Below are 20,299 nucleotides of genomic sequence, written 5' to 3'. Positions count from 1 at the left end.
TTATTATATAACTATTATTATTTCTAAACTGTTGATGTTGCGTTGCCTCACGTAACAGGAGAGAAGACAATCCAATTCACCGGATGGGAACAAAGATATCGATCCTCTGATCCTGAATCTCACCGACATTGGCCAAGAGATGGTCGTTAATCTACGGCACATCAATTTGCGAGCGCATCCGTGCTACAGGGATCCGGACCCGATCAATCTTTACCACAAAGTGGGCCACGGCACGTTGGACATGTACGTGCTGAGCCCGAGCAAGGATAGCCGCGAAGTGAGGGAATTCCTTGCCAAATGGCACACCTCGGACTCGAAATTATTCTCCGGCTCCCACAAAAAAGACTCCAACAATTTAACGTTCCCGATTCAGAATCTGGTCTCGATATGCGCCATGCTCGTTTGGCAACCTGCCAATCCCGAGGACACCATCACGAGGATCCTTTTCCCCGGGAGTACCCCCCAGCTCAAGATCTTCGAAGGGTTCGAACGATTGAAGCACCTCGAGTTTCTCAAGCATCCCGTATGCTCGGCGAAAAGCCTTTCCCCGTCCGCCTCGTTGGCGACCTTGCGCGACAAACCGGCCAAGCAAAAGTTCAGCCTCATAACCGACAAGGAGCCGGCGAAGAAGATAGGGGACGCGAAGAAGGAGAAGAAGGAGTCGCCCGAGATGAAAGTGATAAAAGGCGGGGACGATTTGCCGCCCCGCGTAGCCCAGGGCACACCTATCATACCCACTAAACAGCCGCAACCGGTCAAACCCGAGGCGAAGACTAAAAAGGCGTTGGAGAACAAGAAGATAGAGGTGGAGATGAAGGACGTGAAGGAGAGGAAGGAGCAGAAGGCGGAGAAGGAGGCGAAAAAGGAGATTGTAAAGAAGGAGATTGGAAAGCTAGAGAAAGATGAAAAACGGGAGGAGGAACCGAGGAAGCCTGTCGAGGCTGGGGCGAGGCAGGAGGCGGAGAAGATAATCGCGCCCCCGGCGAAGGAGGCGAAACCGAGGAAGAAGGAGGCGAAGAGCGCGAAGCCCGCGAGAATAGACTCGATGCCGAAGTCGAAGATCAGCGAATCGAAGAAGGCGAAGCAATCCCCCGTGGAGAAGAAGGAAACGGTGATCAAATCGTCACCGACCACCCCCAAGAAGACCATGAACGGGGTAGCGACTAAAACGGAAATCTCGAAGGCGGTTAAAAAGATGCCGCCTGTTCACAAGATCGAGGTCGCGCCCCCGGCGAAAAGCACGAAGGACGCGAACAACAGGAAGGTGGTGGAGCAGAAGAAGTCGGCGATAAAGGAAACAGGTGTAACCGCCGCGGTGAAAGTGACGGCGAAGCCGAAGCCAATGGACAGGAAGCCGATAGGCCGAAGGAAGCCTGTCAGCCCGAGCAAGGCACGGGTGTCCGGCAGCCCGGCGAAGTCGACTCGAAGCACGCCAACGACTTCCGTCAAGTCCGATAAGGATGGTGTCGTTGCCCGCAGGGCGAAGGGGGAGAAGGGGACCGCCGACTCGTCCACGGTGTCCACACCGTCCGGGATCGAGGCCGAGGCGGGTGGCAGGCTGGCCGAGAAGAGCTTGATGGAACAGTCGGAGGACATCTCGTTGGACTCGATCGAGAGCAAGGTGTTGGCCGATCTGAAGGAGGAACGGGAGGTCGTGGAGGAGATCGAGGCCGTCCTCCAGAAGGCGGAACGCATCGAGGAGACGAGGAAAGACGATCGTTCCGAGGGGGATGATGAAATCACGGCCGAGCTTACCGACAAGAAGGAGGAGGACATCACGGATGACGACATAATCGAGCCCGACATGGAGGAGGCATTGAAGAGGGAGATGATCGACGAATATTTGATCGTCGAGAAGGAGGAGGATTATATCGAGGACTCTACCCAGAGCGGGGAGGGTGAGCAGAAACATATCTTGGACGAGGCTGAATCGGAGAAGGCGAAGATGCTGAAGGATATGGAACAGGTGAAGGAGAAGGGGGAGGAGGAGGAGGTGGAGGAGAAGGAGAGGGACGAAAGCGTGGTGGTGGAGAAGAGGGAGAAGGAAGGGGAGGAGAAAGTAATGGAAACGTTGAAGATCGAGGAGGAGGGGGCGGAGCCTATCGATCTGTCGCCGGATCGGAGAGAGCAACTGGAGGAGGAGGTGAAGGATATAATCGCTACAGCGGCGGAAACGGTACAACAGAAGCCCGAGGAAAAGGACGATTCCGGGAAGAAGGATAGCGAGGATATCACGAAGGAACCGTCCAGCTTGAGCCCGGACAAATTAGACTCGTCCGAGAAGAAAACTACCGATACCGACTTGAAGCCCGAGGTTGACCAAAAGGAACAAATCCCCGAGAAATTGGAGGAGTCGCAAGAGAGGATTTCGACACTGGAATCTGGCGCCACGACGACAGCCCCAACGCTTCCCGAGGACGAGCGTATACCGCTCGACGAGATAAAAGAAGATATCGACGAGAAACACATCATCGAGGAGGTGAAAGAGAAAGACGTGATACCGAAGGTTAAGGAAGAAGAGGTCGCTGTTGCCCCTTCGCGAATCGTACCTCTCACGGTAACCACCAAGCCAGACGTTCACGTGTTCGACATCCGGCAAGCTGTGCAACGAGATATCGTGAAAACGCCGGACGAGGTTGCCGATCTGCCTGTCCACGAGGAGGTGGATCCCAAGTTGTACAGAATAGAGGACTTCGAAAAGGACAAAGAGGAAAAGCTGACATTGCCGCAACAAGAACAGAAGCCGGAACAGAAACCGGAACAAGAGCCGCCCACTCCGCCGGTTAAGGAGCAAAAAGGTGTTTTCAGTTTCTTCGGCAAGGTTGCCGATAAATTTGAGAAGGGTATCGATAAGTTGACTAAAAAATCGAAGAAGGAGCAAGAGAAAGATGTTGACGAAAAATCTTCGTCCAAGTCGAGCTCTCCTAAAGAAGCTAAGGTAGAGAAAACTGTTCTTGAAGAGGTCGATATGGAGAAAATGTTCCCCAAAGTGGGTAAACCTAGTGAAAAAGCGCAAGAAGTTGCGGTGACCGAAGTGGAACGGAAGGATAGCGATGCAAAGATTTCACCGGCTGTTGAAGAAATTATCGCGAAGGAACGAGTCATCGAGGATGTTTCCGTACCAAAACCGGACGAAGCAAAGCCCGAGATTAAGGAGAAACCGAGTGAAATTGAAGAGAAGGAGGAGGAAGTCGCTGCGCCTAAACCTGTCGACGAAAAAATTGTGATAAAAGAAGACGTGAAAGTGAGTGAAGTTCAGCCGAAAGAAGTCGCGTTGGACGAGAAGAAAGAGGAAATAAAAGAGATCGATACCAAGATTAGGAAGGAAGAGGAGGTCGGAGAAGAAGTGGAGGAAGACGCGGAAGAGATAAAAGCCTTGCTGGAAGAAGCTTCGAAGAAATTCAAGACGGTGAAGGATAGCCTGAGAGACTCGTTGGAGTCGCTAGAAGAGAAGATCGAAGAAGAAACTGTCGACCTAACACGAGAAGTACCAGTAGTAAAAGATATCGTTAAAGACACGTTGGAGGGTGTAGTGGAGAAACTGGAAGCGATAAAACCACAGATCGAGAGCATATCGCCCGAAACTAAAGAACCGGAGAAAGTAAAATTCGAAATACCGAAAGAGGAAGATTGGGAACCAGTGCCTACTAAAGACGTTAAAGAGGCTGTTCGAGATGTTGGCGAAGTCCTCGCTGGGACGGCTGGCATAGATATCGAGGAAAAGCCAAAAGATGTCATTGAAATCGTGCGCAAAGTTGCTCAAGTTCTGAAGGAGGACGATTTATTTTCGGACAAAACTTTATTCGAGGAGCCGATCAAAAAAGAAGAAGTTGCTGTATCACCTACTGCCGCTAAAACTAAATCGCCAGTTTCTGAAGGCGAAGGCGTCGAATCGCCTGAAAAATTAACCACGACCGAAGATAAAATTGCTGTAATGCCGACGAAAGTCGGTATCACGGAAGAGATTTCTCCTTATCAGGAGGAAGCCGAAGAGCTCGTCGAAGTGCACGAGGAGCCTTGCGTGAAAATGGTTAAGAAAATCGAGAAGATTACGTCTCCGGAAAAGAAATCGGAGGATAAACGTGACGTTAAAGAAATTTGCGAAGAGATATTGAAAGAGGATAAAAAACCGATAAAGGAGCCGGTTGTTTTAGATAAGGAAGTTGTTTCTCCGAAAGTGGATGTAATGGAAGCTGGATTAGAGGACGTATGCGTGAAAGAAACCGCGAGAAAATCGATCGATGAAGCACAAATTGGAACAGGAGTAGAAGAGTCGGTGATAGGTTTCGATCAAAAGATTTCTCCCGCGAAGGCGGAGATCGTGATGGTCTCTCCCGGTTCGACGCCAACATCGCCAAAATTCGTAACGGATAAAGAGGCCAAAGTGGACGCGAGTGAAGAAATTGCTACCTCAATTGAATTGCCGTCCGAAGTAAGAGCGATCATCGATAAGGTTGATCGCATGATAGAAGAGATTATCGAAGAGCTTGTATTGAAGAAGAAGAGAATTACGATTGAGATTGTAGAATATATCACAATCGTGAAACGTGTTCCAAAAGAGCGTGTGATTTATATTATTGAAGAGATTATCATACGGAAAGGACTTTCGAAGGAGGATGTTGTCGATAACGTAGATATCTTGAAACTCGAATCGATTACTCCACGATTGCAAATGGAACTCGAGGAATATATAATTAGTGAATATATGAAAAAAGGGAGATGTATAACCATTGAAATCGTGGAGGAAATTTCTGTGAGAAAAACTGTACCGAAAACGATTATTATTCGTATTATTCAAGAAATTATTATTCATAAATTAATCGATGTTCCTACTAAAGATCTGTTTGATTCGCAGGTAGAACAGATTGTTCTTAAACAAAAGAAAGAAGAAGAAAAGGAAGAAATAGAAAAAGTGGAAAAGAAAGAAATCGAAAAGGAAGAAAAAGAAAAAGAAATTACGAAAGAACCAGAGGAAGTATTATTGCCAATCGATAAAGTACCTGTCGCGAAACTAGAGAAGGAAAAAGAAGAGAAACTATTCGAAGCACCTGAAACACTCAAAGCAGAACTCGACTTGAAAAAAAAGGAAGAAGTCGAAGAAGAAGAGGAGGAGGAAGAAGAAGTAGAAGAAGATGGTTTTGTTAGTATCGGTAAAAAAATTTCGAAAGAAGAGATACAAATTAAAAAACAAATAAGAAAAGAAAAAGACATTACCGATGATTTCGAAGCTGTTGAACAAGAATATAAAGTGGGTGAAGTAACGGTTACTTCGCTAGAAGACACCTCGCGGATTATTTCGCCAAAATCGGATGAATCGAGGGAACGAGAATACGCTGAAGAAGCTGTTGAAGACGTAATAAGCGAAGTTATCGAGGCTGATGAAAAATTTGTTCATGAGACGAAAGAGAAAATAGAGAAGAAAGAATTAGACATCGATGTCGACAAAGTACAATTTGTTAAATTGGATAAAGAAGAAATAGAAAAGAAAGAATCTAAAAAATTAATCAAGACGTTAGAAATAGCAAAAGAAATGGAGCCCCTCGATACAACAGAAAAATATTTAGACGAAGCTAAAGAGAAAAAGGAAGAAAAAATTATTGATAAAACAATAACGAAAAAATTAGAAGAAACACCGAAAGTGATTACACCTCAAGTTGAAAAAGAGGAAAGAAAACCTCAACAAGAGAAAGAATTAAAAATAGAAGAGAAAAAAGAAGAAAAGAAACCCGAAGAGGAAGAAAAAGAATTAAAAGTTGAGGACAAAAAAGAAGAAAAGAAACCAACAAAAGAAGAAAAAGAATTACAGATTGAAGATAAGAAAGAAGAAAAGGAACTTGCAGTAGAAGAAAAAGAAATAAAGGTAGAGGAGAAGAAAGAAGAAAAGAAACCTGCAGAAAAAGAAGAAAAAGAATTAAAAGTGGAGGAAAAGAAAGAAGAAAAGAAACCCGTAGAAGAAGAAAAGGAATTAAAAGTAGAGGAGAAGAAAGAAGAAAAGAAACCTGTAGAAGAAGAAAAGGAATTAAAAGTAGAAGAAAAGAAAGAAGAAAAGAAGCCTGAAGAAGAAAAAAAAGAATTAAAGATTGAAGACAAGAAAGAAGAAAAGAAACCCGAAAAAGAAGAAAAAGAAATAAAAGTTGAGGAGAAAAAAGAAGAAAAGAAACCTGTAGAAGAAGAAAAAGAATTAAAGATTGAAGAGAAACAAGAAGAAAAGAAACCTGTAGAAGAAGAGAAGGAATTAAAAATTGAAGAGAAAAAAGAAGAAAAGAAATCTGTGGAGGAAGAAAAGGAATTAAAGGTGGAAGAAAAGAAAGAAGAAAAGAAACCCGAAGAAGAAAAAAAAGAATTAAAAATTGAAGAGAAGAAAGAAGAAAAGAAATCTGTGGAGGAAGAAAAAGAATTAAAAGTTGAAGAGAAAAAAGAAGAAAAAAAACCTGAAGAAAAAGAAAAAGAATTAAAGATTGAAGAGAAACAAGTAGAAAAGAAACCCATAGAGGAAGTAAAAGAATTAGAAGTTGAGGAAAAGAAAGAAGAAAAAAAACCTGAAGAGAAAGAAAAAGAAATAAAGGTGGAGGAAAAGAAAGAAGAAAAGAAACCCGAAGAGGAAGGAAAAGAATTAAAGGATGAGAAGGAGAAAGAAGAAACTAAACCTATCGCAGAAGAAAAAGAAGTAAAGGTTGAGGAGAAGAAAGAAGAAAAGGAACCAATAGAAGAAGTGAAAGAAATAAAAATTGAGGAAAAGAAAGAAGAAAAGAAACCCGCAGAGGAAGAAAAAGAAGTAAAGATTGAGGAAAAGGAACCAGTAAAAGAAGAGAAAGAAATCAAGGTTGAGGAGAAGAAAGAAGAGAAGAAACCCGTAGAGGAGGAAAAAGAAATAAAGATTGAGGAGAAGAAAGAAGAAATAAAATTAGTAGAATCGTTACCTGAATTAAAATCCACCGTCGAGGAAGAAAAACTTGATAAAGGCGAAAAAGTTAAAACTCCAGACATAGTAAAAGAAGAGAAACCAGAAGATAAGAAGGAAGTAATTAAGGAGAAATCTCCGGAGAAAATAGTTGAAACCGAAATTGAATCAATCAAAGACATCATTGATCGTAAACCAAGTATCGAGGAGTTAGCTAAAGTAGAAAAAATATCTCCGAAATTGGAGAAAATTGAAGATGAAAAACAAATTGTTCCAGAAGATCTATCCTCAGTTAAGGAACGGAAACAAGAACAGGAACGTATCGATTCGAGTATAGAAGCACAGATAGAAGAAATAAAGGAGAAGAAACCAGAAATCGGAGAAGACATTGGATCCGTTCGACGAATGTTAGTCACAGCGAGTAGCGAAGACGGTGGACAGGAAACGGAAATTTGTGCAGCCGGTACTATTGCATTTCAAAAAGCTATTACACCCGAAGATTCTCTTAAAGATACGTCTATCAAAACAACACCTGATAAAGATTCTTTGCTTTTAGATAAGGACTCTCTGCATTCGGAAATAAGTAGCCCAGAAAAGGACAGTATTTCTGAAAAGTCATTGCCAAAAGACATTGGAAAAATAACGCCCGAAGACAGTTTGGATAAATCTCCAATCGATACACGTGATTCGCGCGATCTCGAGGATAGTTTGGAGAAAGGTAAACCGAGGGAGGCGGATAGTAGTACTTCTCCATCTGTTATGGACACAGAAACTCCCAAATCTCCATTACAACAGAAACAAATTGAGGATATGACTAAAGTAAAACCTGACATTATTGGGAAAGAAGAATTGCACGAAAAAATTGTTGAAGATCATTTACAGAAATCCAAGGAAGAAACTGATAAGAAAATCCTTGAAATAAGTGCATTAAAATCATCCGAATCGATTCGATCGGAGGACGTTTCACCGGCAGAAACCATTTTTGCGAAATCACCCACGGAAAAATTAAAAGAACCGAGCAAAATTCCAACCGATACAAAAGAGATAGAACCGGCGAAATCAATTTTAGAAACAGAAACCATAACAAAGCGAGTTGAAGAAATTGGCCAAGAGATTCGTGAAATTGAAATGAAAAAAGATGAAAAAGAAGAAGTGTGTGTGTTGCGTGAAAAGAGTGAATCACCGAAAGAGGAATCAATTATCGAACCTGCCAAAATAGAAGAAAAAGAATTAATCACAGATCGCAAATTAGAAATCTCTACTGACCAAGATAAAATAGAAAAGAAAGACGATTTGCAGCAGATAAGTGAGATTAAAATGAAAGAAGAGAAATTGAAAGATTTAGAGGCAGAAATTCCCGATGAATCAAAAATACTCGAGGATAAAATATCCTCTGATATTAAACAGACTGATATTATTGATAAGGATAAGCTTCCAATTATAGATGTTGATAAATCTAAAGTGGAAATACAAACAAAATTAGATACAACAATTGTAACTGATAAAGAGCTAAGTACTTTTGATGAAAAGAGCAAAGAACCAATCGATACATCAAAATCAACTTTTGTTACAGATACTACAGAAAAACCAAAATCTCCCATTATAACAGAAAAAATTCAAGAACTTGATATCACGGATAAAGAAATAGTTCCTCCCAAAGAAGAAGAAACGAAAATGAAGGAGAAAATAGATATAGAAAAACATGTAATTGAAAAAATTGAGAAAGTCAAAGAAGAAATTAAGCCCGAAAGTATACCAATAGAAACAAAAACGGTGATCGATGTATCGAAACGATCTAGTATTTCAAGTGAAATTCATCTTGTAACAGAGGCTGAAACTAAGGCAATCGATAAATCTAAATCACCAAGTGAAATAGATGAAACAGAGGATAAAACAAGATCGCCCAGTATTGCTGGTGATATCGAAGATTTGAAAGAAGTAGAGGTAACCAGTATTGATAAATCTAGAACACCTAGTGTAACAAGTGTTACAGCAGAGCCAAAAGAGGTATCCGACAAATTAAAATCGTCCAGTATTGCTGGAGATGAATCCGATTTAAAAGATATCGAAACAAAAGAAATTGAAAAATCAAGATCTCCCAGTGTAACAAGTATTCCTTCAGAAGAAAAGAAAACAATGGATAAATCAAAAACACCTAGTCCTGAAGAAGAGCAAGATTTAAAAGATATTGAAAAATCTAGAACACCCAGTGTAATTAGTGTTCCAACAGAAGTTAAAGAAACCATAGAAAAGTCACCTAGTGTTTCTGGTGAAGAACCAGAATTAAAGGATATTGATACAAAAGAGATTGAAAAATCTAGATCTCCTAGTGTAACAACAGAAATAAAAGACGTTGATATGAAAGAAATAGAAAAGTCCAGATCTCCTAGCGTAACAAGCACTACAGCAGAAGCAAAAGAACCATCAGATAAATCAAAGTCACCCAGTATTGCTGGTGAAGTTGTTGATCTGAAAGATGTTGATAAAAAAGAAATTGAAAAGTCAAGGTCTCCCAGCGTAACAAGTGTCACAGCAGAAGAGAAAGAGCCATTAGACAAATCAAAGCCTCCCAGTATTGCTGATGAAAAGCCAGAATTAAAAGATATTGAGATAAAAGATAAAGAAAAATCTAGGTCTCCAAGTGTAACGAGTGTTACTGGAGAGCCAAAAGAGTTATCAGATAAATCAAAATCGCCTAGTGTTGCTGGTGAAGAGCCAGAATTAAAGGATATCGAGGTAAAAGACGTAGAAAAATCCAGATCTCCAAGTGTAACAACAGAAATGAAAGACATTGACATGAAAGAAATAGAAAAGTCCAGATCTCCTAGCCTAACGAGCACTACAACAGAAGTAAAAGAACCATCAGAAAAATCAAAGTCACCCAGTATTGTTGGTGAAGTTATTGATCTGAAAGATGTTGATAAAAAAGAAATTGAAAAATCGAGATCTCCCAGCGTAACAAGTGTCACAGCAGAAGAAAAAGAGCCATCAGATAAATCAAAGTCTCCCAGTGTTGCTGGAGAAAAGCCAGAATTAAAAGATGTCGAAATAAAAGACATAGAAAAATCCAGATCTCCAAGTGTCACAAGTGTTATTACGGAACCGAAAGAATTATCAGATAAATCAAAGTCGCCCAGTGTTGCTGGTGAAGAACCAGAATTAAAAGATGTTGAAGTAAAAGATGTAGAAAAATCCAGATCTCCAAGTGTAACTATGGAATCGAAAGAACCATCAGATAAATCAAAATCTCCTAGTGTTGCTGATGAAAAGCCAGAATTAAAGGATGTTGAGATAAAAGATGTAGAAAAATCCAGATCTCCAAGTGTAACAAGTGTTATTGCAGAACCGAAAGAATCATCAGATAAATCAAAATCTCCCAGTGTTGCTGGTGAAAAGCCTGAATTAAAAGATGTTGAAATAAAAGATGTAGAAAAATCTAGATCTCCAAGTGTAACGAGTGTTATTGCAGAACCGAAAGAACCATCAGATAAATCAAAGTCTCCCAGTATTGCTGGTGAAGAACCACAATTAAAGGATGTCGATATAAAAGATAAAGAAAAATTCAGATCTCCAAGTGAATCAAAAGAATCATCCGATAAATCAAAGTCGCCCAGTATTGCTGGTGAAGAACCAGAATTGAAGGATGTTGAGGTAAAAGATATAGAAAAATCCAGATCTCCAAGTGTTATTGCAGAACCGAAGGAACAGTCAGATAAATCAAAATCACCCAGTGTTGCTAGCGAAGTTGCTGAATTGAAAGATGTTGATATAAAAGAAATCGAAAAGTCGAGGACCCCTAGCATCACAAGCGTTACAACAGAAGTTAAGGAGCCATCAGATAAATCAAAATCGCCAAGTGTTACTGGCGAAGAACCAGAATTAAAGGATATTGATACAAAGGAGATTGAAAAATCCAGGTCTCCAAGTGTAACAAGTGCAACTGCAGAAATAAAAGAACCAATCGATAAATCAAAGTCGCCTAGTATTTCTGGTGAAGTTGCTGAATTGAAAGATGTCGATACAAAAGAGATTGAAAAATCGAGGTCTCCCAGTGTAACGACTGTCACTGCAGAAATAAAAGAACCAATGGATAAATCAAAGTCGCCTAGTATTTCTGGTGAAGTTGTTGAATTAAAAGATGTCGATACAAAGGAGATTGAAAAGTCGAGGTCTCCCAGTGTAACAAGTGTCACAGCAGAAACAAAAGAACCAACGGATAAATCAAAGTCTCCCAGTGTCGCAGGTGAAGTTGCTGAAATGAAAGATGTTGATACAAAGGAGATTGAAAAATCTAGGTCTCCCAGTGTAACAAGTGTCACTGCAGAAACGAAAGAAGCATCAGATAAATCAAAGTCTCCCAGTGTTACTGATGAAGTTGCTGAATTGAAAGATGTTGATACAAAGGAGATTGAAAAATCGCGGTCTCTTAGCGTAACAAGCGTCACAGCAGAAACAGAAGAGCCAACGGATAAGTCAAAGTCTCCCAGTGTTGCAGGTGAAGTTGCTGAAATGAAAGATGTTGATACAAAGGAGATTGAAAAATCTAGGTCTCCCAGTGTAACAAGTGTCACAGCAGAAACAAAAGAGCCAATGGATAAATCAAAGTCGCCTAGTATTGCTGGTGATGTTGCTGAATTGAAAGATGTTGATGCAAAGGAAATTGAAAAATCTAGGTCTCCCAGTGTAACAAGTGTCACCGCAGAAACGAAAGAAGCATCAGATAAATCAAAGTCTCCCAGTGTTACTGATGAAGTTGCCGAATTGAAAGATGTTGATACAAAGGAGATTGAAAAATCTAGATCACCCAGTGTAACAAGTGTCACCGCAGAAACGAAAGAAGCATCAGATAAATCAAAGTCTCCTAGTATTGCTGGTGAAGTTGCCGAATTGAAAGATGTTGATACAAAGGAGATTGAAAAATCTAGATCACCCAGTGTAACAAGTGTCACTGTAGAAACAAAAGAACCAATGGATAAATCAAAGTCGCCTAGTATTGCTGGTGAAGTTGCTGAATTGAAAGACATCGATACAAAGGAGATTGAAAAATCTAGGTCTCCCAGTGTAACAAGTGTCACCGCAGAAACGAAAGAACCATCAGATAAATCAAAGTCTCCCAGTGTTACTGATGAAGTTGCCGAATTGAAAGATGTTGATACAAAGGAAATTGAAAAATCTAGGTCTCCCAGTGTAACAAGTGTCACAGCAGAAACAAAAGAGCCAATAGATAAATCAAAGTCGCCTAGTATTGCTGGTGAAGTTGCTGAATTGAAAGATGTTGATGCAAAGGAGATTGAAAAATCTAGGTCTCCCAGTGTAACAAGTGTCACAGCAGAAACAAAAGAACAAACGGATAAATCAAAGTCTCCCAGTGTTGCAGGTGAAGTTGCTGAAATGAAAGATGTTGATACAAAGGAGATTGAAAAATCTAGATCACCCAGTGTAACAAGTGTCACTGTAGAAACAAAAGAACCAATGGATAAATCAAAGTCGCCTAGTATTGCTGGTGAAGTTGCTGAATTGAAAGACATCGATACAAAGGAGATTGAAAAGTCGAGGTCTCCCAGCGTAACAAGTATTACAGCAGAAACAAAAGAGCCATCGGATAAATCAAAGTCTCCCAGTGTTGCTGGTGAAAAACCAGAATTAAAGGATGTTGACTCGAAAGAAATAGAAAAGTCGAGGTCTCCCAGCGTAACAAGTGTCACTGCAGAAACAAAAGAGCCATCGGATAAATCAAAGTCACCGAGTGTTGCTGGTGAAGAGCCAGAGTTAAAGGATGTTGACTCGAAAAAAATAGAAAAGTCGAGGTCTCCCAGCGTAGCAAGTGTCACAACAGAAGTGAAAGAGCCATCGGATAAATCAAAATCACCGAGTGTTGCTGGTGAAGAGCCAGAGTTAAAGGATGTTGATACAAAAGAGATTAAAAAATCGAGGTCTCCCAGTTCAACAAGTATTACAACCGAAATGAAGGAATCATCAGATAAATCAAAGTCTCCCAGTGTTACTGATGAAGTTGTTGAATTGAAAGATACAAAGGAAATTGAAAAGTCGAGGTCTCCGAGCGTAACAAGTGTCACAGAAGAAAAAGAGGCATCAGATAAATCAAAATCTCCCAGTGTTGCTGGTGAAAAGCCAGAATTAAAGGATGTTGAGATAAAAGACATAGAAAAATCCAGGTCTCCAAGTGTGACGAGTGTTACTGCGGAAGTGAAAGAACCATCGGATAAATCAAAGTCACCCAGTGTTTCTAGTGATGTTGCCGAATTAAAAGATGTCGATACGAAAGATATTGAAAAGTCCAGGTCTCCAAGTTTAACAACAGAAATCAAAGAACTTTCAAAATCGGAAGATGTTGCAAAGGAGATTGAAAAATCGAGATCTCCCAGCGTGGCAAGCGTTACAACAGAAGTGAAAGTACCATCAGATAAATCAAAGTCACCGAGTGTTGTTGGGGAAGAGCCAGAATTAAAGGATATTGATACAAAAGACATAGATAAATCTAGATCTCCCAGTGTAACTAGTGTCACAGCAGAAGTCAAAGAATCATCGGACAAATCAAAGTCACCCAGCGTTGCTGGTGAAGAACCTGATTTTAAGGATATTGATGTAAAACGTATTGAAAAATCTCCAAGCACGGTGAGCGATGGAGGTGAACCTAAAGAATCAGCCGATAAATCAAAATCGCCCAGTGTTGTTGGTGAAGAACTAGATTTAAAGGACGTTGACACAAAGGATATTGAAAAATCTAGATCTTCGAGTGTTACTATAGAACCGAAAGAGGCCTTCGATAAATCAAAGTCGCCCAGTATTGCTGGTGATGTTACCGATTTGAAAGATGTCGATACAAAAGATATGGAAAAATCTAGATCTCCAAGCCTAGCAAGCGAAATAACAGATGAGAAAGGAACAGAAATTAAATCAAAATCTCCTAGTGTCGCAGAAGAATCAGTAGATTCGAAGGATGTTGTAAAAGATACTGAAAAATCCAGATCTCCGAGCGTAACAAGTAGTACAACGGAAACGAAACTGGCTGTGGATAAATCAAAATCGCCTAGTGTTGCCGGTGATGTTGTCGATATGAAAGATGTTGACGTTAAAGATATCGAGAAGTCTAGATCCCCTAGCGTAACAAGTATCACGACAGAAACGAGAGAACCATCGGATAAATCAAAATCGCCTAGCATAATTGGAGATGCCCCTGATTTGAAGGATGTTGAGGCAAAAGGTATCGAAAAATCGAGATCTCCAAGTGCGACAAGTGTTACAGAATCGAAAGAACCTTTAGAAAAATCGAAGTCGCCTAGCATTGCTGGCGAAGCGCCCGATGATATCCCTGTGAAAGAAAAATCCAAATCTCCCAGCCTATCTCCTAGCGCTCTAACAGAGGCAAAAGATATATCGAAATCACCAAGTGTTGTCAGCGATACTGATTCGAAAGATATCGAATCAAAGACTGTAGAAAAATCTAGGTCCCCCAGTATAACCGCCGTCATTACGGAGCAGAAGGAAGTAGCGGACAAGAGACCTAGTGTTGCTGGCGATTTGACCGATTTAAAAGATATTGAAAAATCGAGATCTCCAAGTGTGACTAGTATCACGGCGGAACCAAAGGATGCAGCGGAGTCCAAGTCCAAATCGCCTAGCATTGCTGGTGATACACCGACCGATCTGAAAGATATCGATAAATCTAGATCTCCTAGCGTAACAAGCGTAGTTACAGAAACAAAAGATAAGTCGAAATCTCCCAGTGTTGCGGGTGACGTAAAGGACATCGATGCAAAGGATATCGAGAAATCCAAGTCCCCGAGTGAAACGAGTTCACCGACGGAGATCAAAGATGCATCGGTTAAATCGAAATCGCCCGATATCGCCGAACACGATGCTGATTCAATTTCTGATGCCGATTTAAAGAGATCGGTGGACATATCGCCCACCTCCCTTTTGGATTTACGAATTAGCGACAGAAGGAAACGTTCCATTTCGTCGGACGATAAAAAGGAAGTTTCGAAGTTCCCTGGTGACGGGATAAAAGATAAATCTGTGTCGCCTGTCGATAAAACGGACGCGATTGAAAAGCCTAAAGACATGGTGTGCACAGTGCCATCGTCACGGGACAAGGAAGACTCGTTCGTTCCTCGTAAATCAGTATCACAGGAATTGGGAAAAGCGGATGAGAAAATCGACGATAAGGAGGATAGAACGTTGGGTGAAAGTGTCGATCGATTGAAAGACGAGCGAAAGGAGGACATAGCCAATAAGGAAGAAAATATCACGAGATATATCTTAGAGGAATATATAAATAAGGGAAGGAAAATTACAACGCACGTGATAGAAGAGATAATTAGGACTTATTCGGTCTCGGAGTTCGTAGTGATGAATATCATCGAAACGATCGTTATGACGAGAAAAATACACAGAGATTCAATTCTAGAAATTGCCGAGCATAAAAGATCGGAGGACGAAGCGAAAGTGGCGCGAGGCAAAGACGCGACGAAGGATACGAGCGAGGGTTCCATGAGTTCCAGCTTGAGTTCAGAGCTGATCGCTTCCGATAAATCCACCCAGGACAGCCCTGCACGCTCCGATCCCCACATCGACGAAGAAATATCGATCTCGGAGGAGAAGAGGGTCGAGATGGAGAAGTTCTTGGAGGAGGATTACATCAAACAGGGGAGGAGGATCACCGAGGAGATACTGGAGGAGATCACCGTAAGGACATCTTTGCCCCGATACATCATTCTAGAAATAATCGAGGAGATAATTTTGAAGAAGAAACTTGTCCGAGAATCCATAATTGACTCGGAGGTCGACTATCAAGAGGACGAAGAGGGTGAAGACAGTTACACCAAGGATGGCTTCCGTTACGAAAAATCTCCCTCCCCTCGATACGACGAAAGAAAACTGTCTTACGATTACAAAGGATCCGAGTATCCAAGAATGCAGCAACAAGGATCGCAAATGGACGCGTCGATCTCGGATTACACGGTCGGCCAATACGAGAGCCAGTTCCACAAAGCGTTCGTCGGCGGGGTTACGGAGATACGAACCACTCACATCACGACCCTCTCGGGTAAATCAACGCCGGATATGACCCGAGACGAGACTCCCGACTCGATCTCGGAACCTACGGCCTCCACGGTGGAGAAAATGGAGGAGAAATCCGGTGTCGTTAAACCGTCAGACGTTTCCAAGATCACCACTGCTACGACTATCACCTCCACGGTGACCCAGAGGACGAGCACGTCGGTTGTGGAGACGGAGGGAAAGCCTGGTCAGATAATATTGAAAGAGAGCAAGATCGGTGAGCCGATCGAGACCGAGGAGGAATCGATCGAGCAGCGGCCAGAAATTTCGTCGGATGGTAAAGTCATCGTGGTGAAGAGAATCGTGAAACGGGAAGTGCGCGAGGACGAGCCAGATACCGTTCAAATACTGAAAGAGAGTAAAATCGGCGAATCGATCAGGAAGATAACCGAAGAATCGGATGTGTCGAGGCTCGAGATCAAGGGAACCGAGGAGAAATTGTTATTGGGCGAAGAGGAATCAGAAATTTCACCTGACGGTAAAGTTATCATAGTGAAGAAGATCGTGAAACGTGAGATCGTCCCGGAGGACGAGATCGGGGGCGACGATTTGAAAACGATAAAAGAGATCACGAGCAAGGAAATAACGATACCTGATACCGTCGAGACGGTGAGAAAGGAAACGAAACAAATTGTGATTACTGGGGGGGACGCGTTGTCCGATGGTAAGGTAAGTTTGTCAGACGCTGAGAAACTGCTGACCGGCCACAAATTATCCGACGTGAAGGTGACAACAACGATCACGAAGATAGACGACACCGATACCTCGACCACCGACGAGGGAACGACGATCAAGGGGGCCGTGAGAAAGCAGGAAAAGGAAGAGAAGCGGTGGGTGGAGGAGGAGGGAGGCACGAAAAAATTGGAGAAGGGGGCGGAAGCGAAGGAGAGACGGCCGGTATCCCCTCACGTGCGCGACATTGCCTCTGATATCGTGCAATCCGGAAGATCCACGCCCGACAGAAGATCGGAGGGCAGATCGTTGACGGGGACCCCGGAGGGGTTCAGATCTGGCGAGGTGATCCGAACGATCATCACCACTACGAAGACGGTGTCCGACGACGGAGAGATCGTGACGACGACTCGAGAGGTGACGGAAACGACGAACGAGAAGGGAGAGACGGTGATCCTGGCCGAGAAAGTGGACGTGAAGGTGGACGAGTACGTGGCGCCGCAAGAAAAAGAGAAGGAAGGCGGTATGACAGGGAGCTATTACGGCGAATTGCCAACCTCGTCCCAACTCGGCGACGGGACGCGCAAGGGGGCAGATCCCTCCTCGAGGGAACAGCAGAGCGATTCGTACGCGTTGAAACGATTCCTGGTGGAGAAGGAGTACGCCGGCGACTACAAGGAGAGGCAGGACGCGAAGAGGTACATCGACGAGGCGGGCCTCGATTTCGAGAAAACTATGGGGGTGGAACGAAAGGAATCAGCCGAGTCGCGTGCAAGGGCTGTCTCGTCGAGATTCACGAACGGCAGCGTTCGCCAGGAAGCGTCGGATGCGAGCGACAAGGAGGACGAGCGCGATCCGACGAAGAAAGACCCGTTGGACGGTTGGGGAACCCCTCTCGGCCTTCCCTCCCCTGTCCCGCCTCGTAAGTTCAACCTGAAAAATGCGACTCAACCCGCGAACACGAGCAACAACGCGAACGATGAATCGCGCCCCGACACCGAGATAAACTTCGATGCGATACACGATTGGGGGGAGCCGTTGAGATTGCCCTCGCCCGCGCCAGTGACCAACGAAATTTCCAACAAGGGCGCGCCAGGGACGCCGAAGAAGGAGAAGAAGCAAGCGAAAAGGGTGCTGTCCGAGAACATAAAGAACAAGAAACGTTCGGAGAGCCCGGGAAAGAACGAGAAAAAGATGAAAGATTCGAAGAACAAGGTGCAGCCGGTTTACGTGGATTTGACTTACGTACCTCATCACGGGAACTCGTACTACACCTCGTTGGAATTTTTCAAAAGGGTACGGGCGAGATATTACGTGTTCAGCGGCACGGAGCCGAGCCGCGAGGTGTACGACGCGTTATTGGAAGCTAAAAGATCATGGGAGGACAAAGATCTTGGTAAGTATCGTCCTGATTCAGGGATCAGGTTATCGATGAAAAAGTTGTGGAGCGGCGGCATCTGGATTGATCGTATTAGATTGAGCTGATAATCTTGTTTCTCTTCAGAGGTGACTATGATACCGACTTACGACACCGACACATTGGGCTATTGGGTGGCGGACAACGAGGAAGCCCTGGCAGCGAATCACATTGACCTTTCACCCTCGGCATCCCGATGCACGATTAATCTGCAGGACCACGAGACTAGTTGCAGTGCCTATAGACTTGAATTCTAGGGATTGGCAGCCTGCTCAGCCGTAATAGTTGAGTTCTGAGCGGTGTTCAGAGAGTGTATTTTATCGCTTCGTTTCTGGACTTGCCGTTTCGCGAATTCCTTACCGTGCCTATTAGCGGTTCATGAAACTTTAGAAAACTTAAGGAGAGGCTACATCGAACGACATTGACGTGGTCGTTGTTTTACGATCCGAATTTCGTGCCTAATCATCCCATACGAATCGATATGCAGTTGTTCCTTGTTTTTTAATGCACAGGTTAATTGGATCAACAACTACGAGACTATGTATTACGTTGTATCGATTATATGACAACATAATTATGTGACAACAACAGCAAAATATCAAAAGCAACAATAACAACAACGAAGACGACGGAGACGAGGACTAGGACGATGACGAGGACGCGAACAATTGCTCCTTCTCTTATCTGTTATTTATTTATTTCTTTTTTTTCTATTCGTTCTTCTCTATCAATCTTCCTTTCGTTCTTATTATATTTGATACAAAGATGTGCAATGACAGTTGTATTAAAATAATACTGATCACCTCCCTTGGTACTCGTTCATGCGACCTTTGCTGATACGTACGATAAACAGATTTGGCCTGTTCTTAGTTTTTCAAATATGGCTTAGAAATCCATTAGAGAATTGCGTAGAGAGAGAGAATGCTTATACCGAAGCTCTTCTTTGCACCGTAAACTAATTATCTTTTTATACACCAATATTCGACTCGATTGAAGACAATTATAAATTGTGTAGAAAAAAAAAAAAGAAAAAAGAAAAAAAAAAGAAGAAAAAGAAATGAAGACAAACAGGAACAACGCAACACAGCCTAGCAATAATACGGACAAGACGTACAAAGGTTTATTAGAGTCATACCGACACGGTAATATTATACGCATAATGGATATAAAGGTGGATACAAAGTTGATGAGAAATGGAACTCTTTGTACATTTTTTTATGATGTTAAATTTCCGACCGACACCAGGAGATCAATTCGAGCATGAACGATCCGACTCGTAATCGCGATTAACACGATTCTTCGTTGTTGGAATTTAAAAATCAATCTTCTCGTCATAAATGTCTACTCGTGTAAGTAATAACAGAGATAAACGACTATATGGTACACCGGAAAGTACTATAGATAGAAATCTATCTGTGTTGTGTTTCTATACGTAAAGGTAGAATAAACAAACGGGTTGGATCAAATAACAACAACAACAACAACAACAACAACAACAAGTATTATGTAGAAAAAAAATGTCCATATTGTCGATGTTTCATTCCTAATGCCTCTCAAATCCGTTACTAGTAACGGTAATAGGTGAATAAACGAAGAAACAAAGCGATCTAAAATAATGTTTTCTTCCTCGACAGAGAGAAAAAAAAAAAGAAAAAAAAGAAAAAAAAAGGTAGAAAATTGGAAGCTAAATTAAGATGGCGATAAAGTAAAAATATCGTACAACATCCATCCAATGGACAACAATGTCCACGTTCGATAATCGTACTCGAATGGACACCTCTGTTTTTTTTCTTAATGTCTCCTTTTCGAGGCGGGACGATTTAAAAACAGAGTTGTTCATTCCCATGATAAATCCGTTTATAGATATTTTTTAGTAGATATATATATATAACAATATACGTAACAGAATGTTTTCATTTCAAAACAAACGAAAATACCACTTCCCAGATCATGCACCATTTTAAAAACTAGACCAAACGATAATTACGGTGTCGTACCGATGATGAGATTGTGCGAGAGATATTTCATGAATTCCATGAATTTGTTCGTTTCTTTTTTTTTTTTTTTTTTTTTCCTTTTTCATTAGAAAACGCGATGATTCCGATATTTCATATTGAGAAGAAACCAGTGTTCGATCGCAGCGGCATCGCTATCTGCTTCGCGTATATGAAAAAAAAAGAAAAAAAAAAGAAAAAGAAAAGAAAGCAAAGACTGTAAAAAAAGGA

At 42.1% G+C, this 20,299-nt stretch overlaps 2 protein-coding genes across 7 annotated transcripts in view; one reads left to right on the top strand and one right to left on the bottom strand.

Annotated features, from left to right (window-relative positions):
- The window catches only part of LOC107998421 (microtubule-associated protein futsch), a 34,551-nt gene that overhangs the window by 10,892 nt on the left and 3,360 nt on the right, over window positions 1–20,299 (top strand). For 3 of the 5 annotated variants that reach the window (XR_009830710.1, XM_028667039.2, XM_062077696.1), the window contains exons 7-8: window positions 59–18,053; window positions 18,162–20,299. The exon at window positions 18,162–20,299 is cut by the window's right edge. Coding sequence is in view for 4 of the 5 variants with exons in the window: in XM_028667039.2 (XP_028522840.2) it covers window positions 59–18,053; window positions 18,162–18,331 (18,165 nt within the window). In the remaining variant the exon portion in view is untranslated. The remainder of the gene's footprint in view (window positions 1–58; window positions 18,054–18,161) is intronic. The other 2 variants (XM_028667042.2, XM_028667040.2) reach the window with 2 other exon arrangements.
- LOC108001056 (COMM domain-containing protein 4) overlaps window positions 20,123–20,299 on the bottom strand; it is a 20,782-nt gene continuing 20,605 nt past the window's right edge. For both annotated transcript variants that reach the window (XM_062077697.1, XM_062077698.1), the window contains exon 8: window positions 20,123–20,299. This exon is cut by the window's right edge and continues 3,736 nt beyond it. The gene's annotated coding sequence lies outside the window, so the exon portion shown is untranslated.

Source organism: Apis cerana, linkage group LG7 (genome assembly GCF_029169275.1).
Source record: "Apis cerana isolate GH-2021 linkage group LG7, AcerK_1.0, whole genome shotgun sequence".
Classification (NCBI taxonomy): Eukaryota; Metazoa; Arthropoda; class Insecta; order Hymenoptera; family Apidae; genus Apis; species Apis cerana.
This window is presented reverse-complemented; position numbering and strand designations above follow the sequence as displayed.